The sequence below is a fragment of the Talaromyces amestolkiae genome (assembly GCF_001896365.1).
Source record: "Talaromyces amestolkiae strain CIB chromosome Unknown scaffold12.1, whole genome shotgun sequence".
In the NCBI taxonomy this organism is placed as follows: Eukaryota; Fungi; Ascomycota; class Eurotiomycetes; order Eurotiales; family Trichocomaceae; genus Talaromyces; species Talaromyces amestolkiae.
Window position 1 is genome coordinate 991,961 of NW_024468048.1, and position 22,764 is coordinate 1,014,724.

General features: G+C 47.2%; 6 protein-coding genes across 6 annotated transcripts; 3 read left to right on the top strand and 3 right to left on the bottom strand.

Moving 5' to 3' along the window:
* Positions 1-218: 218 nt before the first annotated feature.
* BHQ10_006644 (uncharacterized protein) lies at positions 219-1,701 on the top strand (the record flags this gene model as incomplete). Its single annotated transcript, XM_040879253.1, has 4 exons — positions 219-344; positions 399-771; positions 822-1,615; positions 1,663-1,701. 4 exons carry the CDS (start codon positions 219-221, stop codon positions 1,699-1,701), a joined length of 1,332 nt encoding a protein of 443 aa, XP_040735148.1.
* A 1,005-nt stretch (positions 1,702-2,706) lies between these two features.
* On the bottom strand, positions 2,707-5,643 carry BHQ10_006645 (uncharacterized protein; the record flags this gene model as incomplete). Its single annotated transcript, XM_040879254.1, has 7 exons — positions 2,707-3,176; positions 3,239-3,566; positions 3,621-3,749; positions 3,800-3,881; positions 3,938-4,071; positions 4,189-4,282; positions 4,667-5,643. 7 exons carry the CDS (start codon positions 5,641-5,643, stop codon positions 2,707-2,709), a joined length of 2,214 nt encoding a protein of 737 aa, XP_040735149.1.
* Positions 5,644-5,992: 349 nt separating this feature from the next.
* On the bottom strand, positions 5,993-9,388 carry BHQ10_006646 (uncharacterized protein; the record flags this gene model as incomplete). Its single annotated transcript, XM_040879255.1, has 4 exons — positions 5,993-6,952; positions 7,002-8,668; positions 8,720-9,150; positions 9,195-9,388. 4 exons carry the CDS (start codon positions 9,386-9,388, stop codon positions 5,993-5,995), a joined length of 3,252 nt encoding a protein of 1,083 aa, XP_040735150.1.
* A 1,648-nt stretch (positions 9,389-11,036) lies between these two features.
* Positions 11,037-12,949, bottom strand: BHQ10_006647 (uncharacterized protein; the record flags this gene model as incomplete). The annotated part of the gene is made up of 5 exons (XM_040879256.1): positions 11,037-11,662; positions 11,711-11,988; positions 12,050-12,274; positions 12,347-12,757; positions 12,867-12,949. The coding sequence occupies 5 exons, from the start codon at positions 12,947-12,949 to the stop codon at positions 11,037-11,039; spliced, it is 1,623 nt and encodes a 540-aa protein (XP_040735151.1).
* Positions 12,950-14,098: 1,149 nt separating this feature from the next.
* On the top strand, positions 14,099-15,391 carry BHQ10_006648 (uncharacterized protein; the record flags this gene model as incomplete). The annotated part of the gene is made up of 1 exon (XM_040879257.1): positions 14,099-15,391. One exon carries the CDS (start codon positions 14,099-14,101, stop codon positions 15,389-15,391), a length of 1,293 nt encoding a protein of 430 aa, XP_040735152.1.
* Positions 15,392-17,963: 2,572 nt separating this feature from the next.
* Positions 17,964-22,453, top strand: BHQ10_006649 (uncharacterized protein; the record flags this gene model as incomplete). The annotated part of the gene is made up of 4 exons (XM_040879258.1): positions 17,964-18,055; positions 18,119-21,289; positions 21,337-22,063; positions 22,121-22,453. The coding sequence occupies 4 exons, from the start codon at positions 17,964-17,966 to the stop codon at positions 22,451-22,453; spliced, it is 4,323 nt and encodes a 1,440-aa protein (XP_040735153.1).
* Positions 22,454-22,764: the final 311 nt, after the last annotated feature.

The window sequence follows — 22,764 nt, forward strand, 5'->3', positions numbered from 1 at the left end:
CTCCCAAGTTTTACCACGGCCGCAACTGACGTCGACTGGCCTACTTTTGCTGCTCCCATCCAATGCGGACAACAACCCTCACTCATTTTCCTTCTCATCCCCCTTATTCTTCATTCCACCCTTTCGTTGATTTGTGTCCATCTGTCGCGAACTAACTACTCTGTTATTTCTGTCCGTGGCAGCGCAGGCCCAATTCACTCCTTCGTTTAAATTTCTCCATGATGGGCCGAAGAAATGTTAGATTTCCCCATCGCTCGAATGGCGACCAAGCCTTGCGATCAAGCTTCTCAGAAGTAAGCGATGGCGAGAATCCAGTCAACAAAACCGATGGCAATCCACAGGAGGTAAGTGTCGAGCCGAGAGTTCGGTTCATGCGACGACCAAGCTAACAACAGCAGGTTTCGGACGCTCCGGCTCTCTCGGACTACGAGAAGAAGAAACAGACCTTCATCACTCGAACGATATGGACCTTTGTCATGATTGCCGGTTTCTTTAGTGCGATGTTCTCCGGTCATATATACCTCATTGCCATCGTTACCGCCGTTCAAATTGTGTCCTTTAAGGAGGTTATTGCGATTGCCAATGTCCCCAGCAAAGACAGGAACCTGCGGTTCACGAAATCGTTGAACTGGTACTTTTTGGCTACAACCATGTACTTTCTTTACGGGGAGAGCGTCATCTACTATTTCAAACACATTTTGTTGGTGGATCGGATACTGCTGCCATTCGCAACACACCATCGTTTCCTAAGTTTTATGCTTTACGTTTTCGGTAAGTTGCGCTGCTGGAGTTGCTATAGTAAACACATCTAACGATTACAGGGTTCGTCTTCTTCGTGGCCACGCTCCAAAAAGGCCACTATCGTTTCCAATTCACTCAATTTGCTTGGACTCACATGGCGCTGTACTTGATCGTCGTGCAAGCTCATTTCATCATGAACAACATCTTCGAGGGCATGATCTGGTTCTTCCTGCCCGCATCCCTCGTCATAACGAACGATATTTTTGCATACGTTTGCGGTATTACATTCGGTCGCACGCAGCTCATCAAGCTATCTCCAAAGAAGACCGTTGAGGGTTTCATTGGAGCATGGATCTGCACTATCATCTTTGGCTATTTCATGACCAATATCCTGATGCAGTATAAATACTTTATTTGCCCTGTAACCGACCTAGGTTCCAACGTTGTGACTGGCTTGGAGTGCACGGTCAACCCAGTCTTCATCCCGAACACATATCAGCTTCCAAACTGGCCTCTTCTTCCCAAAACTATTCACGTCGCGCCGATGCAATTCCACATTCTTGTTTTTGCGTCATTTGCATCTCTGATTGCACCTTTTGGCGGCTTTTTCGCCTCGGGCTTGAAGCGCACGTTCAAGATCAAGGACTTTGGCGAGTCAATCCCAGGACATGGCGGTATCACTGACCGTATGGATTGTCAATTCATCATGGGATTCTTTGCTTTCATGTACTACCAAAGCTTCATTGCTCTCCACACAGCTAGTGTTGGTGATGTCATTGAAACTGCAATCAATGGCTTGACGGTCGATGAGCAGCTTGAGGTTGTCCGAGGACTTAGTAAATATCTGTACAACCAAGGCGTTGTCACAGATACGGTACGTTCGTTTACAACTATTACATGGTCACTTACTAACTCAAATAGGCTCTTGAATGTCTAACCGGCGAGCTTTTCAGACGATAGACTTGGAACGCCTTCTTGACGTGATTTTTCCCGTTCTTCCACAATTGGACCTTCTTGGTGTCGAGCAATCACATACAATCAAAATCCTACATATTTTAATCTCATGAAAAGTCGTCAGCCTAGTCGCGCGTGTTTAGTGTGCATCTAGGGCGTTCTTGAACAACATCGTGATGACAACGGCCTTATCTTGCAAGCAATATTCTCTGTCCTATTCATTTTATTCGAACCGATACTACAGGTAATACGAGGGAATGTCCGTCTTCGTGCTACACTATTCAATTCTCCTAAATTTACTCGCTGTCGTCTCCTCGATACACCAATTAAAGAGGAGGGCTTCGCTTTCTACCATCCTCTCAATTCATATGACCTTTCTCATCTGCACGATTCATGAAGGGAAAATGTACCGACACATGCCTTTCTCATCTTTCGTGTCATGATGACAGAGCCTATTCAAAGGCAGATCACAGATCACTTTTGTCTCTTTATCTGCTGTGTCCCTCTCAGCTTTTATCTTCTTCTCTTGGTCATGACTAGAAAACCTTTCTGGGTTCATGCTTTTCTATTCTGGGAGGGATGACTGATTTTTTTCGAGTGGTATGGGATTAAGCCTATGTACGAGTTCATTGGGTAGTCAGAGTTTTGACTTATTTGCTTGTTCTGTGTTTATACAAAATGGGATGCATGATGGCATTAGTATTGGAATTAGTATTATATCTATTGGCTTAATTTTTAGTATTTATTGGAATGAATTCATTCTTTTCCATTTGACTTCTTCTACGGGGGATAGAAAGCTTTTTGACGAAAAGCGGAAAGAGAAAGAGAAAAAGGGGTATCATTCAATCAATATGTGAACAAACTCGAGAAAGCAAGCAGACCATCCATAATGCGTACATCCCGAACAAATGCAACCGATACAGTCCAAATCAGAAAGACGAAATATGAAACATGAAAAAGGACAGCAGACTCCGACAACCCATGCAATCAGCCCGACTCGGTGTTGATGTATTACTCCTCGACTTCCTCCATGGTATCCCGGAAATAACTCGAGACAACCTTCTTCTCTGCCTCGGCACGCTCGACATCCAACATGAAGCGTACCGTCCCATCGCGGCCTCGATCACTCAAACCTGGCTTTTCACCATTCGCAGATACCGGCGTAAGCGGATTCGGTGGAGGGCCCACTGCCGCTGGGGCCGCATTCTCGAATTCGCGGTCTCGTTGGTCTTTGCCTTTGCCTTTGCCTTTGTGTTTGTTGTTTTTGCCGTGTTTTGGACCGGTGCCGTTGGTTGCTTTGATGTTGACTGATACAGAAACCCTGCTATCTCGCCAGTGGGTGAATCGGGGTAGTCCTTCGTCTTCACTCTGTTTATTGAGCGGAATGCGGATTGCGAGGAAAGCTTCGAGTGGGTATTCGGGACCGACAACCGTGGACGATCGATGATGAATGTATAGATCGAGTAGGTCCAGCAGTGTTTCTATTATCACTCTCGTCAGTTATTCTGATGGTGTGTGGTGGAGTCAGAAGAGAGAAGCGTACCCATGACTTCAGCACGTCCTAGGTTCCAATCCTCATAATCCTTTCCAGCCTCAACATCTTTCAATCCAGCATCAAGAAGACGAGACGCTAGTTCCAAACATGCAAACGCCATGGTCCCCGTAGTCTGCTTCAACGGCGCAAAAGTGCGATACAAATCAAGAGAAATGCAGTACGCGAGAATGCCGACTTCATTGTCCCTTTTCAAGCCGTATTGCTTGAGGAGTTTGACGAGCAGTTTTTGAGGGTGTCGACTGCGGAAATCGAAACCTGATGCTTCGAGCATCAGTCTTTCGAGGATGATGATTCCCCGGGAATGTTGGTCGAATATCTATGCAAATTAATAATCAATCTTCAAATCTATGCGGGGGTGGAAGGAGCTTACGGCATCGTCAGGTGAGACTTGCTCCGATGGAGGAAGTTTCAGGTTATATGCAGCGCACACGATGTCGCGACTCTTCTTAAGGGTATCTTCAATCTTACAGGCAGTAAATAAAGCTGCGGCCGCAGCATCCTTGGACAAGTCAATAACATGTTCAAGGCGATTCGATGCAGGAGACTTACCATATAACTGTACTGGCTGTCGGGATGAACGAGTCTGAATTTGTGGTAATACACACATGCAGTATTATACGTTTTCACGGGTCTATACAATATCAGCGACGGCATCACTGAGCAATTGAGAAGACGATAACGACATACAGTCGAAGAGCCTTGCGAACATTATCAATCCACGTCACGCCAGAAATCCGAATATCATCTTCGCGCTGCGGATCAACTCCCGTCGCCGATAGACATTCCTGAATCGTATGTTCAAAAACATACGGTTTCGCGACCTGAATAAAAGATGGATGCGGATTAAATATTTGCATTGCCCTTGGTCCTGTGGGCGGTTGTTGCTGATGATGTTGTTGATGCTGTCGTTGTTGTTGAGGCGACATTTTGTGGCCTACCTCTTCTGCTACTGCGCGCGCAGGAGGAGGTCCATGGTGATGTGGACGGTTGTGAGGATTGTTTCGGGCAGCGGGGTGGTTGCCGCCGCCCCTTCTGGCTCGGTTGTGGTGCCCTGCCATCGTTTTGTCTTTTTTTTACGGCCAGGTGTTGTCCTGGTGAAGAAGTTGGGATGAATGGATGTCATAAAAATCGAAATCACGGGATCGCCTTTGATAGAGGTGGTCCGTGCACGTTCCATATCTTTTACAAACCCCAACAATCTATTTCTACATGTACATACAGCGAGAACTAACAATCAGTCTCGATTCCGGCGATGTATTAACCACGTCCATACTTGCTGATCAACTTATCCATAATCGCAACAGCACCAGACCTATACCCCCCTCCGAAAATAGCATGATGATTCAAATGATGATACCTACATAACCCAAATCAGCACCGCATAAATCGAGGAATGAGGCGAGAAAGAAGACTTACAATTCATAAAGCTTTACCCGATCCTCATACTCCTCCACCGGCTCTGTCTTCGGGACAATGGAATGATATTCCTCGAAAAACGCCTTTCCGAACCCGCCAAACATATGCATAATCCCTAGCTCATACTCGCTATGCGCATAGCAAGCTGAGGGGTCGTATACCACCCCTCCTCCGTCGCCTTCGTTTTCAGCGGAAGGAGAAGGAGAGGGTTTAACGATGCGGCCTTGACTCGCATTCCCGCTCCACAAATCTCCGTGGATGACGACAGGATATATTCCTTCCCCTTGTCCGCGGTAGTCATAGCCCAGGTGGTCGTCCGCAAGTAAAAGCGGCACAACCGTCTCCGCGGTCCTGGTGACTAAATCTCGTAGCTCAGCGTCCGATCCATTCTTCCTCTCCGACTCTTTCAGGATCATGAGTAACCGCTCATTCGCATAAAACTCCGCCCACGAGTCATAAAATTCATTTGGCTGGCGCGTATTTCCGCAGTACGTCGGTACCGGAAAGCCATATCGTTTTGCCGAAGAGGATGACGAACAGATAGGTGTGCTATGTAACTTTCCCAATCTGTACGCAAGACTCGTTTTGGACGATTTTGTGGTAAATAGGCGAGATGATCGACCCGACAAATCCAGGAACTCAGTGACTAGAAAGTAGCCTTTGCCCTTGTCGAGAGGACCCCATCCTAAAGCTCTAGGACAGAAACCAGGTACGGCATCAGCAATGGCGTTCAACGAGGCGAATTCGCCTTGGAACATTTCTTCGCCGTCGGGTGAGGTTTTGAGGAAGTATTGTCTCTGCTCTTCGTCTTCTTCAGACAAACCACTGTTTGTCTGAGGTTTTGGTATGGAGATTGTGATGCGTCCCGTGTTGGAGAAGCCTGATCCTAGGCCGGAGGTTGATAGAGTAGCTTTTGAGGGGGTGAGATCAAGAGGGAGGGATAGGGCGCGAAGAACGGATGGAGGTACTGGTGCCATTGATTTTGGTTTCTTTATATATATAATGTCCTTCGTTTGGTGAGAACTGAATGAAAATTGAAATATCAACTGACATATTATTGTATGAATGTTAAGGCGTGGGTCTTATGACGTTTGCGGGGCATATAGATTATCAATCCTATCGACATCTATCGTTAATATGTATGTTAATATCACATTTCATTGCTAAATGTACCATAAATAAATAATAACCTCGCTCAACGATGCCAAAGATGTTAAATAGTCCAAGTATCCCGTGAATGAAAGACATTTCTCCATGTACATGAATGAGTCATGAATATTAATTCAAACAGTTCGGAAAAAGCAAACGAGTCTCTATCAGAGGACTCTATGCCATTATATATTTGCGGATTTGGTGTAGAGCTGTTTTTGTTCGTTCTCGTACATCCAAATCTGAATCTTCTTCGACACTGTGAAGGCGATCTATCACGCCCAATGATTTGAGTTTTACTGCTCGATCGTGGGATGCTGAGCGATCGCTTTGGTCGTCCTCGTACGTTAGGTTGATCACTACCCAGACGCAATTTACTCGGACGACGCGGTTGGGGTGCTCAAATAGCCACATCAGATTTTTGAGAAGTTCGCGGTGTGTGAATAGAAGGTCTCGTTGTTTGGGTGGCCCAGCTGCGAGATTGACGAGTACATAGGTAACTGCAACGAGAATTTCGGCTGGCATTGGTGGTGGAGGAGGATTCGCTGCGGTGTCGCGTCGAGTGGGATTTGGTCTCGGTCGCATTTTCTCTGCCAATATGCTCAAAAACTGGTGGTGACCAATTTCGGCGAGAAAGAAGTCGACAATCTCCGCTGCACCGTTCCCACACATGATGTTGCGGACCAAGTCTAGGGCTTGCTCTTGTACTGCGATGTCATCTTGTCTCGCCTGCCGTGACTGATCGATCTCCCCGCTCATGGCCAGTTTTTTCCGTCGATTTGGGTCCGCGAGAAGAGCATCAAGACTACTACCACCTGCTAGTGCATCGTCTCTTGATTCCTCCGCTCTAGAAGCATCTTCCATCGGGTTGAGCAAGTCAACCTTTTCACCAGCCGAGTTGGATGTTCCCATACCCATCTTGAAGTCTGCCGCAAGACTTCGTTGACTGGTTGGGTCCATTGACATGATTTCTGCTAGCCACGGGGCACCAAGACCAGTCACAATTCTGTTTTTGATATCATTTGTCGAGTTATATGCAATATGCTTGAGAGCCCAAAGTGACTCCAAGCGAAGTTTCGTGTTGTTGTAGTGAGCATGATCGCAAAGGATAGGAAGGATACCAGCAGATATAATCGCCTGTTCTCTGTTTAGTTCATTATCCATATTATAAAGACAAGGTAAGTACCTCTTTCATAGGACTGAAATCCAGTGCAATGTTGCATATTACCGATGTCGCTGCTATTTTTACCTCAATATCCCGATGCTTGATCAACTCGAACAGAGGAGTAGCGACTCCCGCATCAATCAGACTCGTTCTTAGCACACTGACAGAACGCGTAAGAGCCCTGGCGGCACCACACGCTGCAAGCAGAGTGGGTATAGAATTGCCATCTGCAGCGGTAGTCTTTGTGCCTGTTATATCCTGCGTTTCCACTGGCGGTCGAGGCTTGAGAGAGTCGATTATGTAAGGAACAACTCCGTTTTCGCAAATTGCCTTTCGATATTCGTCTCTGAATGGTGCGAGCGCTGCTAACGCCCGCAAAATACCTTCTCGGTATCGCATTATATGACAGGTCATCGGACTGTAGCCAACAGGCCCCAATTGCAGAGTTGCTGGTACAGCCGATAACATATCTTTGTCTTTGCTTTCGGCGTACCACATGGGTTTGCCATTTTCGGAGTGTGGGTTGTATGTTTCTTTGAGAAGCTGGGAGAGGATCTTGATAGCGTCTGCTTCAACAGCATGTTTTTGCAATTCCTGCGTGTCCATGACCAATGTAGCGATAATTGACGGTATCTCCTCTTTCAGACTTATAGCCGTTGGAATCATACCATCAAATTCAGGGTCCGATTCGTCCCTGAAATCATAGTCCTTGTCAAGCATCCTGAGTAGTAACGGAGTTACCAGATAGTTGAACATGGGAATCCGATGCTTTCTAGCTAATCCAAGTCTGAACAGACCAGTGACTAGCCGAGCTGCCATCACACGAGACATGCCATTCTCTGTTCTGACCATGTGGAACAGCCACGGCACAAGTGCACTCTCGTCTTCTTCATACGAAGGCGCCTCTAGAAACGAGAGCGAGCGCTTATGAAACGACCCGATTGGGACCAGAGGTGGAAAGTTTGTAGAAGCATTGTTTTGCGCAAGAGGAACAACGGGAAGTAGAGCGTCCATTGGATTCGTATGGTTCTGGCGGGGAACAGCCGATCCTGACAGATACGGCATTCCCCATGGATTCCTCTTGATGTCTGTAGGCGAGAATTCCGGAAGCCGTCCCGGGAACACGGTCACAATGCCCGGCGAGGAAAGAAAATGTTCTGCACGCCATTTTGAATTCTCAACAATGATTGAAGTCGCACGCAGGATTGGGCCTAGTTTTGCTGCTGGAGGAGCTGGCTGCGGGAGCATAGACAATGCTCCGTCTTGACCTAGATGATTCTCTGCACCGGGTAATACAAATCCTTGGGAAACGACAAAAGATGCAATCTTCAAGGCTAAAGCATCCAGAATACCAAATTCCGCCAAAGCGACCTTATGAGTCTCCTCGGTGCATAATCTGGTGATGATATTCGCAGCAAAAGTTGCGCATGTTTGTGTTGCTACAGAGGACGAATTTGAAGCGATTATACGAGCAAAACATCCAATAGTTTCAGGAGTAAACATTATCTCTGCCAGACGGTTATCCTGAGGCCAATTTATATTCTGGAGTGGGTAGCGATCCGCGATGTTGCTTAGCGTTTTGAGAATGGCGACTGTAAGCAACTGTGGGCAATCGGTTGACGAGATAATGGCAAGCATAGAAGGAATGGCTTCACTGGCCATTATGGGAGAGATAAAAGCAGGGCCACCTAAACTGCTGTTAGCTGTTGACTCTACCCTAGCAAACCGAGTGCATTTACCTTGAGCCAAACTGCCCATGATAATAACAGCCTGCAAGCAAATTTCCTGCTCCTCCGTCATCAATGCCCTGCCTGTAAGGTCCCCTCCCCGCCGTCCACCGGACACGACTTCCTTATTCGCCTCATACTCTTCTCGTGACGAGCATTCCAAAATCCGTGATAATATCTGCACAATGCCCGAACTGACCCAGCTCTCCTTCCTCTGATCGTGACCAATTATTTCATGTTTCAGCGCCCGCAGTGCTACTGTCTGTTCGGAGACGGAAGTGGCATTCAGTAATCGATTGAGCAGCGGCCCCTCCTCCCGGGCCATCTTGTGACGAGACGTGCTTCTTATTCCCGCGGCCGCTATCGATCGGTAGATCGAAGAAAGGACGGAATGCGCCCTCGATAAGCTGATACTGCTGCCGGTATTTGCAACTGAGAGACGACTAGTTCGATGGGTAGAAGTGAAGTGGTAGTATCAATGGCGTACCGTACTGGAGATGTGAAAGTAACGATGGCAAATGGATTTGGTGGGTAGTTCGGGACGTTGTGCGGGGTACTGTTGATAGAATCTAGGAACCTTATTGCACGTCCCTTCAGATCAATCTCGTCCGCCTGAGATACCAACTGAATTTGTGGAGTTGTGGTTGATAATGGAAGAGGGCGCTGCTGGTCCGCAAGCATGATGATGATACCACTGCCTGCTGTATGCGGTCTCGATTTCTTGGCATGAGCTTTCATCAATACGGTATCTTACCAGGCAGCGGTATCTTTATCACGTGTTATTCTCTTTTGCACGGGTAAATCCGTTATTGTAGCGTATTTACATAGTCACAGTCACGTGTCAGAGCTAGCTTTCGGGTTTTGGCGCCGAGAGCCGTTAATACTACAATTTGATTGGCCGATGAACAAGTATAAACTATATGCTACTGCAAATTTCATATTATTTCCAGTAATCGAATCACTATTTGGTCCTACTTTAGATGTCCAAATAACGCCAAATCTTTGCATGCAAAGCCTTTTGCTAAGTATCCCCCCCCAAATCAACAAAGCCCTGCATAAATCGCCTGTTGAGCTCCTTCAGTCGTTGGTATTCGTCTCGACGGACATGGTACGCCTAGAACGACCACAACTTTGGAACCCTGCGAGCGGCTCTGTATGTACTGAGATTCCTCTCAAAGCCTTGATAAAGTGCATGTTCGAGTTCGACTGGACCTTACATTGTGGTGTATGCGAGCACGACTGGAACAGATTGACAGTTGCAGGCACAACGTCGTCAATAACAACAATCCCGCCGACTGGATTGTATATTCTCCAAAGATGCGTATGTTATTAGGGTATCTCGAAGTATTAAATTCGTATCAAATGAATTATTTTAGCTTCTCAAACACGGAAAGAATGGCAGAGGTAAATAATGGGCAAGCAAACGCACATCTCAATCAACCCCCAGCGTCACCCTCAAAGCCAGAATCTTTACAGCAATGCCTTCTCACTAGCATCCAACTCAAAGACGAACAAATCAAGCGCAGCACCCCATATTTGTACTTGTCAACGTCTCTTCAAGAGACACAAGTTGGGGTTCCAGCATCTGCAAAGTCATCCTCGTCTTCTTATACCGCCAAAATGACAGAATTAATCCTCCAGATTCTATTCTAGATGACAAATGCGTGTAATACAATTGCATTTTTAGCGCATTATAATCATCGACATTATACAGTGCTGCTAGTGGTACCGAAAGTCGGCGCTGTTGTTTATGAATAAATCAATAATCATTCCAAGGAGGGGATCCACAGAGACAGATATCGAGGAGTTCAATCAACTTGCAGTATAAGTGCCAGAAAACGTAGAGTCTGCATTCGAGAGAGCAATCTTTATCAATGCATCGATAATGACATCACCCACGATATCTGCATGCGCGTTCAAGTTCGCATTAGATTCTGTATCAGCTGCCAACTTAGCGAACCCAACATTATAATCCGGGATAGATCGAAATAAGAGCTGTGAAAGCCAAAATTGAGGTATTACACCAGTAGTGGAGCTCTTCAACGAAAGAAGAGTATCATGGACTTTTGACGTGTTGGAATCCCTTACAGCGTTCACCTCGGCTCGGAGATAGAAGTCTTGCCCTAATAGGAGTACAAGATAAAATCTTTTAATCAGAAATTCGGATCGGAAATGTGCTCGTACACTGCCGCACGGAACGGCGAACTCGATTCGGCATGTTTCAGGATATTGACTGCATCGCCTTTGGAACGTAAAGAAATGACCCCGCGAGTACGAATTTTGAATAACACGCAGTATAAGATGTCTTGAAGTGTGACAACCATGTTGATCACCCGCTAAATCCGGTATCGTTGGCCCAATCGCCAAACATAGGATCAAACATAGAGTCGAATAGATCGTCTTGAGATATCGAGAAGTAATTTCCAAAGCTTTCGTCCGCTGAGATTCCTTCTATACGTGACTGATCTTGCGGCTTATCCAAAGGACCTATACTCTCACTCGCCTCATCAATCCACTTCTGGATCCGAATGAGACGCTGCCGGAAATTATGAAAGACACTTCTGTTTCCATTTGAATCTACCTGCTCGGTAGATAAGATATCAATTCGTGCCCTGCATTGCACTAACATATTCGACCATAATACCCGGCGTTGAGCCATGTCTGTAGCGCGTATACCAGTCTGTGATGGTGTCACTGCAACAAGCAGCCTGCTGGCAATTAGCGTCGCAAATCCTAGTTGCATCCATTGCGTATTGTTAAGCGCGGCTTCCGAGTCGAGCGGCAGCGCAAGATATACATTGATCAATGACTCAGCTGCCATGAGAGCTTTGCTCAATAATTCATCCCTGAGGAGGTAATTGAGCGTAGCGTGAGCTGATACCGGTGATTTGAGGCCAGACAAACTCAATTGGTATATGGATAACTCTGCCGAATGAAATTGCATTGCAAGGAGCGCTATGGAAGGATTAATCCGAGCTCTTCTGCAACGAGGAGGTCACTCACGAAAATCAGATATGCGAAAAGGCAGCCTAATCTGAAATGCCTCCAGATCCGCGATCAAAGATGTGATATATAACTCTGCCCCTGAACCAGGATTTCCCAATTCGGACGCGTGTCGAGCTGATAACTGATCGATTTTGTCAACGCTATGCTGTAACTGGATCATATGAAATAGGTATTTGTCGTAAGGAGCTTTCGCTGTGTCGGAAACTGTTCTGCAGCAGTCTTCAATGTATGAACTGTGAGGGAAGTGGAATTGCTTCTGTATCAAAACCGCGACTCTAGCGGAAAATAAGAATTAACATGAAAAGAAAGCAATATGAAAAGACAAGTTGAACTCACGTTGACGACAAATAGTAACAACCAGCAATGGCTCTTTTCTCGTCCAGACCCCAAGATGGTCGATTGCAGCAGGTCTTATCTTCAGTATCGTACTCGATTTTGAATTTAAGAGGAGTCTTCCAAGTCTTTGTCAGTGGTGGCCTGTCGAGGCGGAACTCGATCACAATGCTAATAGCCAATTGCAAAAATTGTGTATATGGGCTTGGCCGTGAGTGGTAATGACTCCTTGACGCGGTCAGCATTTATGCTTTGAAGGTTTAGTTCAAGAAAACTGAATAAGTCATAGAAGATGCTTACCATGCAAGATAAATCAGCAATCCCTGTAGTAGTTCGAATGACATTTCACCATTTACGATCATACGAGAAGCTACCGCCAATCTCACCTCCATGCCCAATCTTCGCTGCAATGGCATGTCTGCGAACGATGCCGACGCAAGTATAGCCAGAAAGAGAAATTTCTTCTCACGGCGAAGGTACTCTGCCGATGTCTCTGGGGGAATAATAACGAACGGAAAATGAGGTGTCATCGTCTCCCTGAATGTGTCCAGCAGAGATGTAGCAGTCTGCATAGAAAGGACCCCCCGAGTAACAACGTCCTCTTCCTCGGTTGAACGTCTGTTGACTCCATCAAGGCTGTCAAGGTCATCAAATGAGTCGTTCCGTGATTGAGTAAGTTTGCCAATCTGAGATTCAAGGGCCTTTATTTTTCTATGCTAAAGTCAGCTCAGGCTTATGAATACGTCCGAGGGGTCTACATACAAATCCTTCTGGAATCCATGAAAGCGCCGACGTGCTTTGCGATCAACACAGGGCCTACCTAGGCGAGTACACCTCATTCGACTTAGCATACCCTCGCAAAGTAAAAAGGAGCGACGAACCGATTACACACGTCGTCTCCATTGCGAACGCAGCGCACTTTAGAGTCGGCGCAACTCTGGCACGTTTTTGACTGGATTTTCGATGTCTCCATCAATTCTCAGGTGTTTCATGAGACTTTGGATAGTTGTGTAACTTATAGTGTTGCCTAGGCCGGCCATAATGGCAGGCACGGCTGATGTTTCAGGGTCGCTTTGCATTCAATTTGCTTGTGAAAAATTAGCTGCATGACACTTGTCCCAGAAGGGCAATATTTCATGTTTACGGGGGTACCTGACGGAAAGCCGGCATGCATCATGTCCATTTTTCACAGCAAACCCATTCCCAAAAGAGCATCTCTATACGGGTGGTGTGGCATTACGTAAAACTTCGTGCTGAGTGCCCACTGCCCACTTAGGAGCTTACACTTTATTAATTACCCCGGATCACCTTCGGTTGAGGCTGCTGAACCACTGGCATGGGTTGTGCAGATGGAATAATCCAGACTGCCAAAGCAGATAGCATAGGGTTTTATGAGCGAATTAGCCAGCGCCTAGGCACTGTAGGCACACATGATTGATCGTCAGCGTGACAATACCATACATCCTACCGGCTGAGTCATGCCAAGCGAGCCAGCAAAACACGAGAAAAGTCTGGTAAGCATTACGTATGATAGAAAAATTCGCACAGGCTAGCCTCTTCCAGACTAGGGTCGATCGCCTTGACAGGTCAATTTGCAGTTCGTGGGCGTCTCCGCCAATCATATCTAATGGATTATAGAGGCTAAACCCAAACGGGGGTATAGACCAGAGAGCGAGGAGCCGAAAACCGGGAAGGGGCAGCGATTGTTTTGTGGGATTTTGCTCTCTGCTGACTCTGCTGGGCTGACTGACTGACTCTTATTATGTACTTAATAGGCTCATATATGCCGCGTTCCCGCCTTGCAGCATCCCCTCATCCTTCTCCTTTCCTTGTCTTTTGTACCTACATCTGTTCCTATCGCAACCACCAGATGTGACAGGAGTAGTCGCCATACTTAAAGTTACTTAACAACACTAGCCAGAGAACATTCACCACTATTAGCCCAAGAATGGTTAGTGGCATGTTTGTCGAGTCTTGCGCTATTCCGTCCCTGTCGTTTGGTGTGGCACGTGGCTGGATCGCGGCCGCTGAGTCGAGCACTGTCACGCAAACATGCCAGCCATGATCATTTCGTCTCCATCCTCTACAAGCTTCCAGTCTGGGGCATGCTCCCCTAATAACAGGCACTTTTCTCCAGCAGCTGCAAGCGGCCCATCCAGTAGCGGCGCCGCCGCTCAATTTGCCGCGTCTTCGCGTGTATCTCCCTACTCAGTCTTCAATTCTCCTTCMCCATTTGCCGCCCCCGCCGCAGTTACCACCTCTGCCTCGTCCCCTGCCTTTCGCCAGCATCGTCCCTCCGCGTCTCGCTCGCTATTGTCTCACAGCGTAGAGGAGTTACGCGCTGCTCTGAAGAMCCACACTGTAGCCGCCACTACCACCTCGCAGGATCCCGCGGGGCCCTCAGGGGATCATTCTCGCGGCTGCATGTCCGCAGACACCCTTGGGGGCGACTCCCGCCAGGCGTTGACTAATGCGAGCAATAATACGACCAGTGCGGATAATAATGATACCGTTCAGCCTGCCCAGACCGAACCCCAATCACAGCCTGGGGCGGCTGTACCTCAGATGCCGATCACCAACCCAAGTACAGTCACGAGCGTGACTGCTATTTCGCCCTCAGATGTGAAAGGAAAACGTCAATTGGGCGACGGCACCGAGCAAGCTGTCAGCACGGCAAATAGAGAGATAGAAACGACGCCGAATGGAGACGAAACAGAACAGAGTCGGTTGAAGCGATTACGACCGCCAGTACCGGCCGTCAAACTGCTACCTCGACGCTATGAACTGGTGCATCCGAACGATTTGGTGATTTTGATTTCAAGCATGATCATGGAACTGATTCAATATAACGACACCATCCCGCTACAAGGTGGTCGACTCACTCGTTTTCACTCACGGACACCACCCCGTATATCGGTGCGAGATTATTTACAGCGTTTGACGACACATGCGACGTTATCGCCTCCTATTCTTCTCAGCATGGTATATTATATCGATCGTTTATGTGCTCTATATCCTGCTTTCACTGTTTCGAGTCTGACGGTCCATCGTTTCTTGATTGTGAGTGCCACGGTTGCCAGCAAGGGTCTCAGTGATAGCTTCTGGACCAACAAGACGTATGCTCGGGTTGGAGGTATCACAATCACTGAACTGGCGATGCTCGAGCTGGACTTTCTGTGGCGGGKGGAATGGAAAATTGTTCCGCAGCCTGAAGTGCTGGTTGACTACTATCTGAGTCTTGTCGAGCGATGCGAGGGATACGCGCTAGAGCCTGAGCAGTCTGACTTGGTGTCCGCGGCTTCGAGCAACATGGAAGGCGTGGTTGCTACTCCACCATCAACCTAATCTCATCTTTTGATTTTTATTATTGCATATCTCCGGTTACTTGCATTATCATTATTTTCTCATTCCTACCATCATCTCATAAAACTAGAGAGATCATCTGACGGTGTTTCTGATTTATTCTTTCGGTCGGTGGCTCAAAAGGTTCGGGCGGCTTTTTTTCACGTATTTCTCGGGTTTCTGTCGAAATGAGTATACGACTTTTATTTCGAGTCTCGATTTACTTTCTTGTATTTATTTGTCTCATCACTAGCATTACAGGTAGTGGAACTTGAGCATTATTATCGCAGATAATATATTTGTGCAATTTATCACATTCTTTAACCTTTGAACGATGTATATTGACAGCCAAGACAAGCTTTTTATATCTGAGCCTAGTCGGGTTAGCTGCGGAAGCAGACAGCACGATTCTTAATCGGGATTAGTGCGGCACAAACCCTGTACAATATCGACCGGAACTACAAATTTTCGACTTGCTGATCATGACTTTCCAAAAGAAAGAAATTATGGATGTGTCTGACCAGGGATACAATGGGCCAGAGATTACCCCGTTGAAAGGGCACATCGTACCCGTCCCAACTGTGCAGGAGACAAATCCTACTTTTGAATTCGGTTCGTTTTTCCCTTAAAATTTGACGGGATCGTTTCTAATATCATATAGGAGATGCATACACTGTTGAGATAATACAGAAATGTGCCTCGCAGGTCACCAAGTATGTTCTAGAATACTTTGTATGAGGGATATCATGATTAACAGGTGGAAGAGTACTCGACAAGGCATTCCCTAAAGATTTGAATACTCCATTCACACATCTTCGGAGATTTGTGAAGAGGGAATTTTTGCCGGATGCAATCAAGAAACAGATTGAAAATGAGAGATCATGTATTGCATTGCAAGAAGCAGTAAAGTGGGATGGAACTGCCTTATCAGAGAATGAACCGGCACAAACACCACCACCAGTGACGATATTCGTCCTGATACCACCGGCATTACCCGAAGAGGAGCAACTGAGGAAACTTCTATCACCATACGTGTTTTCCTCACTATCGAACCAACAAATTGGCGAGCCAGAAACATCATCGATCCCTATCCACCGCGTAATAATACCCCTCCAACCCCCCTTCAACGCTCATCAAGCAGAAACATGGTCTAAAAACTACTGGCCAACAAGCTTCAACGCCGCCTCTCCGCGTGGCATGATTGCGCCTCCGCCCAAGATCTTGAGCGTTACGCAGACAAGCGTTGCGCCCAAAGCGGGCTATTATTTGTCGTTAGCTGGCCGAGTTGCGCGGGAAGCGAAACAAATGGGGAGGGGAAGGGGGATCGGGGTAGTTATCGTTGATCCTGCTATTGCTGCTAGCTCTAATGATCGCGGTAACCCCGATGATAATGGCGTTGTGGCTGTTGCGGGCGATGCAAGATATTGTGCGCCTGGACTTTTAAATCGAGGGGAAGCAAAGGAGGGAGGATATGAGGTTGATTGTGAGGGTGGACCAGAATTTCACGCCATCATGCGAGCGATTGAGATGGTGGCTACGAGACGGAGGGACGATAAAGTTGCCACCTCGACGGACAGTTCTGCTACCATACGAAATACGACGCTTACGCCTCTCGAGTCGCATTATTTGTGTCGCCCGTCTTCGTCTCAGTATACAACAGATACAAATACTGACAAATCTACGGGGAGGATTCTTTCTCGCGCTGCGGGTGGTTATCTCTGCACGGATTTGGACATATACATCACGCACGAACCATGTTTGGCGTGTTCGATGGGTGTGCTACTATCGCGGTTTAGGGCGATCACATTTCTGCGACGGGGGAGGCTTGTGACTGGAGGGTTAGCTTCGATGGAAGTACTGCAGCCGTTGAGTAAAGGAGGGCTTGAAAGATCTGAGGATACTACTAATGATAATGAAAATAATGATGATCATGGCAACGAAGATGGAAGAAAGACACAAAAAAGGGAAGTATATTACGGCCTACATTGGAGAAAAGAATTGAACTGGAGGGCCATGTGTTTCGAGTTTGTGGATGATGAAAATAATGAGTTATACGGTGAACAGGATGGTGTAGAAGGGATCGGTGCTTATCATGCTTGATGGATGTATGGAGGTCGATATCTCTCATATCTCAAATATCTGAAGATCAACGAAACCTTCTTCTGAGTGATCCTTGTGCTGCTCTACGCAATATTTACACCATTCACTAATTAGCTAAATCCATAGAATATGTCCATGTAAATGCTTCCATTTGTCGAATCCCGTTTGGTGACACATCCCAAATGGGACTAGCTTAAAGCAAGCAAGCAGAGAGGGGCCGCAAGCTTAGCTTTTTCCTCGCCGCAAAAAATCGTCGCCAACCCCCGCAGACTTTGAATTTACATTTCCCTCTCTCATTTCATACGACCTACAGTTTACATTCAGTGGTGTTATGGGCTGTAGCTTTTGATATTGACCTACATGGAATACCGGACCACTGAATTTCACAACCTGTTCAGTGCGATTAACACTCTTTAGCGAACCAACACTCTGAGTCATCAGTTATAATGCGTATTACTGAGAAAGACAAACTGCGATGATGCAGAGCGAAATCAAAGTCAGCCTGGGAAAGGCGCAGGTAATTGATAACGTGCCAAAGGTTATCAAGGAGCTGAAATTCGGCGCATTGTAAGTTTCATTCTCCTTCTCTTCTTTGTCTGCGACGAAGTTTCGACGCTAACGTCGCGATAGATCAGACAACGATGTTATCAGCCAAGCCGTCGTCGAAGTCTCGGACCGAAGATTCTACGATCTCGAGCGAGATCGCGTCGTGCAAGAAAATGGCCCCCTTGATCGCAGACTCGGTATCAGTGGTAAAATGGAAACGTGCTTGACATGCGGTTTAGGACATAAGGACTGCAACGGCCATTTCGGACATGTGAAATTAGTGCTTCCGGCATTTCATATTGGATATTTCAAGAGAGTTATTGGCATTTTGCAGGTTATTTGCAAGGAATGTTCGGCGATATTGTTGCCGGAGGCCGAGAGGCGCGCGTTCTTGAAGGAGATGCGGCGGCCGAGGCTGGATAATCTGCGGCGATTGCAGGTTGCGAAGAGAGTTGTTGAGCGATGCAAGAAGACGCGAGATTGTCCTCGATGCGGTGCGATTAATGGTGTGGTGAAAAAGGCCGGTACGGCGGCGCTGAAAATCGTGCACGAAAAGTTCCGCCACTTCAATCAGTCGACCTCTGCGAAAAAGGTCCCGCCTATTAGCAAAATTGTCTTTGATAATTCTCTAGCGGAAGCCAGAGCTTCGAATCCAGATGTTGACAGATTTTACAAGAAGGCGCAAGATGATTTGCACGCGCTTCGGGTTATGAATCTGTTCAAGAAGATCACGAATTCGGACTGTGAGCTTCTGGGCTTGGATCCTACGGAAGTCCGTCCGGAGACTTTTCTCTGGCAGTATATTCCTGCTCCGCCAAACTGTATTCGTCCTTCGGTGAGCCAGGATGGCGCATCTAACGAAGATGATTTGACTGCCAAACTCGGTGATATTGTGCAGAGCAACATCACACTGAGGAACAATTTGAGAAAGGGAGCGCCGGTTCCGACTTTGATGGAATGTTGGGACTACATGACGCTACAGATAGCTATCTATATCAATGGTGATGTTCCTGGTCTGAAAGGCGAGGCTGGCAAACCGACTCGGTCGCTGGTTTCTCGTTTGAAAGGAAAGCAAGGTCGATTCCGTGGTAACTTGTCAGGAAAACGTGTCGACTTTTCTGGACGTACCGTCATCTCACCAGACCCTAATCTACGAATTGACGAGGTTGCAGTTCCGGAACTAGTTGCGAAAAACATGACCTACCCGGAGATTGTGACTCGTTACAATCTGGAATACTTGCAGAAACTGGTGCGCAATGGTATCAACAAATGGCCCGGTGCTAAAAAAGTCATCAAAAAGGACAGTGGTTTGACAATCTCGTTGAAACACTCTGCAAGAAGTCTGGACTCGATATCCAAGCAGCTGCAGATTGGAGATCTCGTGGAACGTCATCTTGTTGACGGCGATATTGCGCTTTATAATCGACAGCCATCTTTGCACAAACTTAGTATTCTTTCACATTTTGTCAAGGTCCGCCCTTATAGGACATTCCGCATGAACGAGTGTGTCTGCAATCCGTACAATGCCGATTTCGATGGTGACGAAATGAATTTGCATATTCCTCAAACTGAGGAAGCTCGTTCTGAAGCGATGGAACTTATGGGTGTGAAGAACAACCTGGTGACGCCAAAGAACGGAGAGCCAATTATTGGAGCTATTCAGGATTTCATTAGTGCGGCATATGTGTTGAGTAGCAAGGACAACTTTTTTGATCGAAGATCTTTTACTCAGATCTGTTTGTATATGCTTGGACCGGAAACGCGATTCGACCTTCCACCTCCGGCTATTCTCAAGCCTGAGATGATGTGGACCGGAAAGCAGGTATTCAACATCCTTATGCGTCCAAACAAAGACGATCCCGTCAAAGTCAACATCGATGCAGCTTGTCGAGAGTTCAAGGCGCCAAAAGACGGACAGCCAAAAGATCTAGATCCCAACGACGGTTGGTTGGTCATTCGAAATTCGGAGATTATGTGCGGTGTCATGGACAAGAGTACAATCGGATCTGGAAAGAAGGACAACGTTTTCTACATTATGCTTAGAGATTTCGGCCCACCGGCTGCAGCCGAGGGAATGAACCGGTTGTCTAAACTGTGTGCCCGCTGGTTTACCAATGTTGGATTTTCAATCGGTATCACAGACGTTTATCCCAGCGAAAGGCTGGTTCGAACGAAGAATGAACTTGTCGAGACAGCTTATGCTGCTTGTGACGAGGTCATTGCCCAGTACAAAGCCGGAAAGCTCGAAAAGTTGCCTGGTTGCGATGAGCTCCAGACCATGGAGAGTCAAGTCTCTGGTATTCTGTCCAAAGTTCGTCAACAAGCTGGTGAGGAGTGTATCAAGCAGCTCAGCAAATACAACGCCCCTCTTATCATGGCCACGTCTGGATCCAAGGGTTCCAGTATCAACGTCTCGCAAATGGTTGCTGTCGTCGGTCAGCAGATTATCAGCAGTGAGCGTGTGCAAGATGGTTTCCAGGACCGAACGCTACCTCATTTCCCGAAAAATGCCCGTCATCCACCGTCAAAGGGTTTTGTGCGAAATAGTTTCTTTTCCAGCTTGTCGCCTACTGAGTTCTTCTTCCACGCCATGTCTGGTCGTGAAGGTTTGATTGATACTGCCGTCAAGACTGCCGAGACTGGTTACATGTCTCGTCGTTTGATGAAATCCTTGGAGGATTTGTCGGCCAAGTATGATGGTACTATTCGCACGTCATCTGCTAGTATTGTGCAATTCAGTTATGGTGGAGATGATTTGGATCCGGTGGATATGGAGGGAAAAGCCAAACCTGTTCACTTTGATCGAACATATAACCACGCTATGGCTATTACGCACAATAATAACGAGCGAGGTTTGCGCCCGTCAGAAATTCGGGCTATCACAGAAGAGTTACTCTCCCAAGAACGAAAGAGATATGTCCGCAAAGGCCTCTTCGGCGAAGATCTTCCGTACAATGACGAAAGCGATTACGGTACTGATCAATTAGGTGGTGCACGTGCTTTCCTTGACTCTATTCAGGAACACATTGAGAAAAAAGTGGTGGCTATGGAAAAAGCAATGGACAACTCTCTTTCGGATGAAGAAGCTCGAATGACACTTGACCATGTCGGAAAGCTGTCGGAGGGATCATTGCGATATTTCATCAAGTCTTGTCTGTTCAAATACGAAAAGGCCAAGATCGAGCCAGGCCATGCTGTGGGTGCAGTTGGAGCGCAGTCTATTGGTGAGCCTGGTACTCAGATGACTCTGAAGACGTGAGTTTTTCTTTTTCCTTGAACGCAGAGACATACTGACGGGATAGTTTCCATTTTGCTGGTGTCGGTAACTTGGCACTTACGCAGGGTGTCCCCCGTATCAAGGAAATTATCAACGCTTCGAAAGAGATTAGTACTCCAGTTATTACCTGCCACCTCGCCGTCCCGGATAAACTTCACGCAGCACGTATCGCGAAGGGCAGAATCGAAAAGACGTTCTTGCGTGATATCATTCACTACATACGCGAGTCCTGGTCAGACAAGGAAGGTTATATTACCGTCAAACTGAACTGGGACACTATTGAAAATCTACAGCTCGAGTTGACCCTCCCCCAAATCAGGGAGGCTATTACGAGTCACCGCCGCTTCAAGGGAAGCGATCTCTCGGTCGACGTCCTTCGATCGCATATCAAGGTCCGAGTGGATATGGACCCGAGCAGCAAGGCCGGACTGAGCAAGACGGATATTGCCGCTACGAGTGCAGACCCGTATCTACGTTTGAAGCATCTCAAGCGTATGTTGCCGGATATTCAGGTCTTGGGACATCCACAAGCCAGGCGCGCTATTATACATTCTGAGCGCGGGCTTAATAAGTTGCTGGTTGAAGGATATGGGCTGCGGGCGTGTATGAATACTGATGGAGTTGAGGGAGTGCGGACAAAGACCAATAACGTCATGGAGATGCGGGCAGTTCTCGGCATTGAGGCAGCGCGAGAGACTATCATCAACGAGATGGGCGAAGTCATGAAGGACATGGACATTGATCCACGTCATGTAAGCAATCCAACAGATACAACTTTGAGGAGACAGGTGCTGACTTGTTAAACCTAGATGCACCTTCTAGCAGATATCATGACCACAAACGGCGAGGTTCTAGGAATCACCCGTTTCGGCATGGCCAAAATGCGCGACTCGGTCCTGCAGCTGGCATCCTTTGAGAAGACCGCTGACCATCTCTTCGACGCCGGCGGAACGGGTCGTACGGACCGCGTGGAGGGCGTGTCGGAGTGTATTATTATGGGCAAGACGGTGTCTCTGGGTACGGGCGCTATGGAGGTTGTGCGCAAACTTAACTTTTATGAGGGCCATACGGGGGCGAAGAAGACGGTGTTCGAGGATGTGTGGAGTGAGACTCATCGCGAGACGAGGAGGAAGAAGAGGTAGCCGTACTGGGTGTATGAGGCGTAGCACGATGTTATGTATTACGATAGTTGAATCAAGAAGTGTACAGTCAAACAGGAGGCTTCGCGGTAGGAAGTAGCAGGGGAAGTAGCAGAGTACTTGTGACTCGTAGTAATAATGAGTCACAAGTCACCACTCAGATATTGTAGCAGATGATACTCCTTACAATATCATGTGCAATTAGTATCACTATGCTCTGGACGTCTGCGGGGCTACAGCGGGCCGGGAGATCCATCAAGCTTATCGCGATCCATACGAAGTACGATATCGTATATACTGTACGCCATATATGG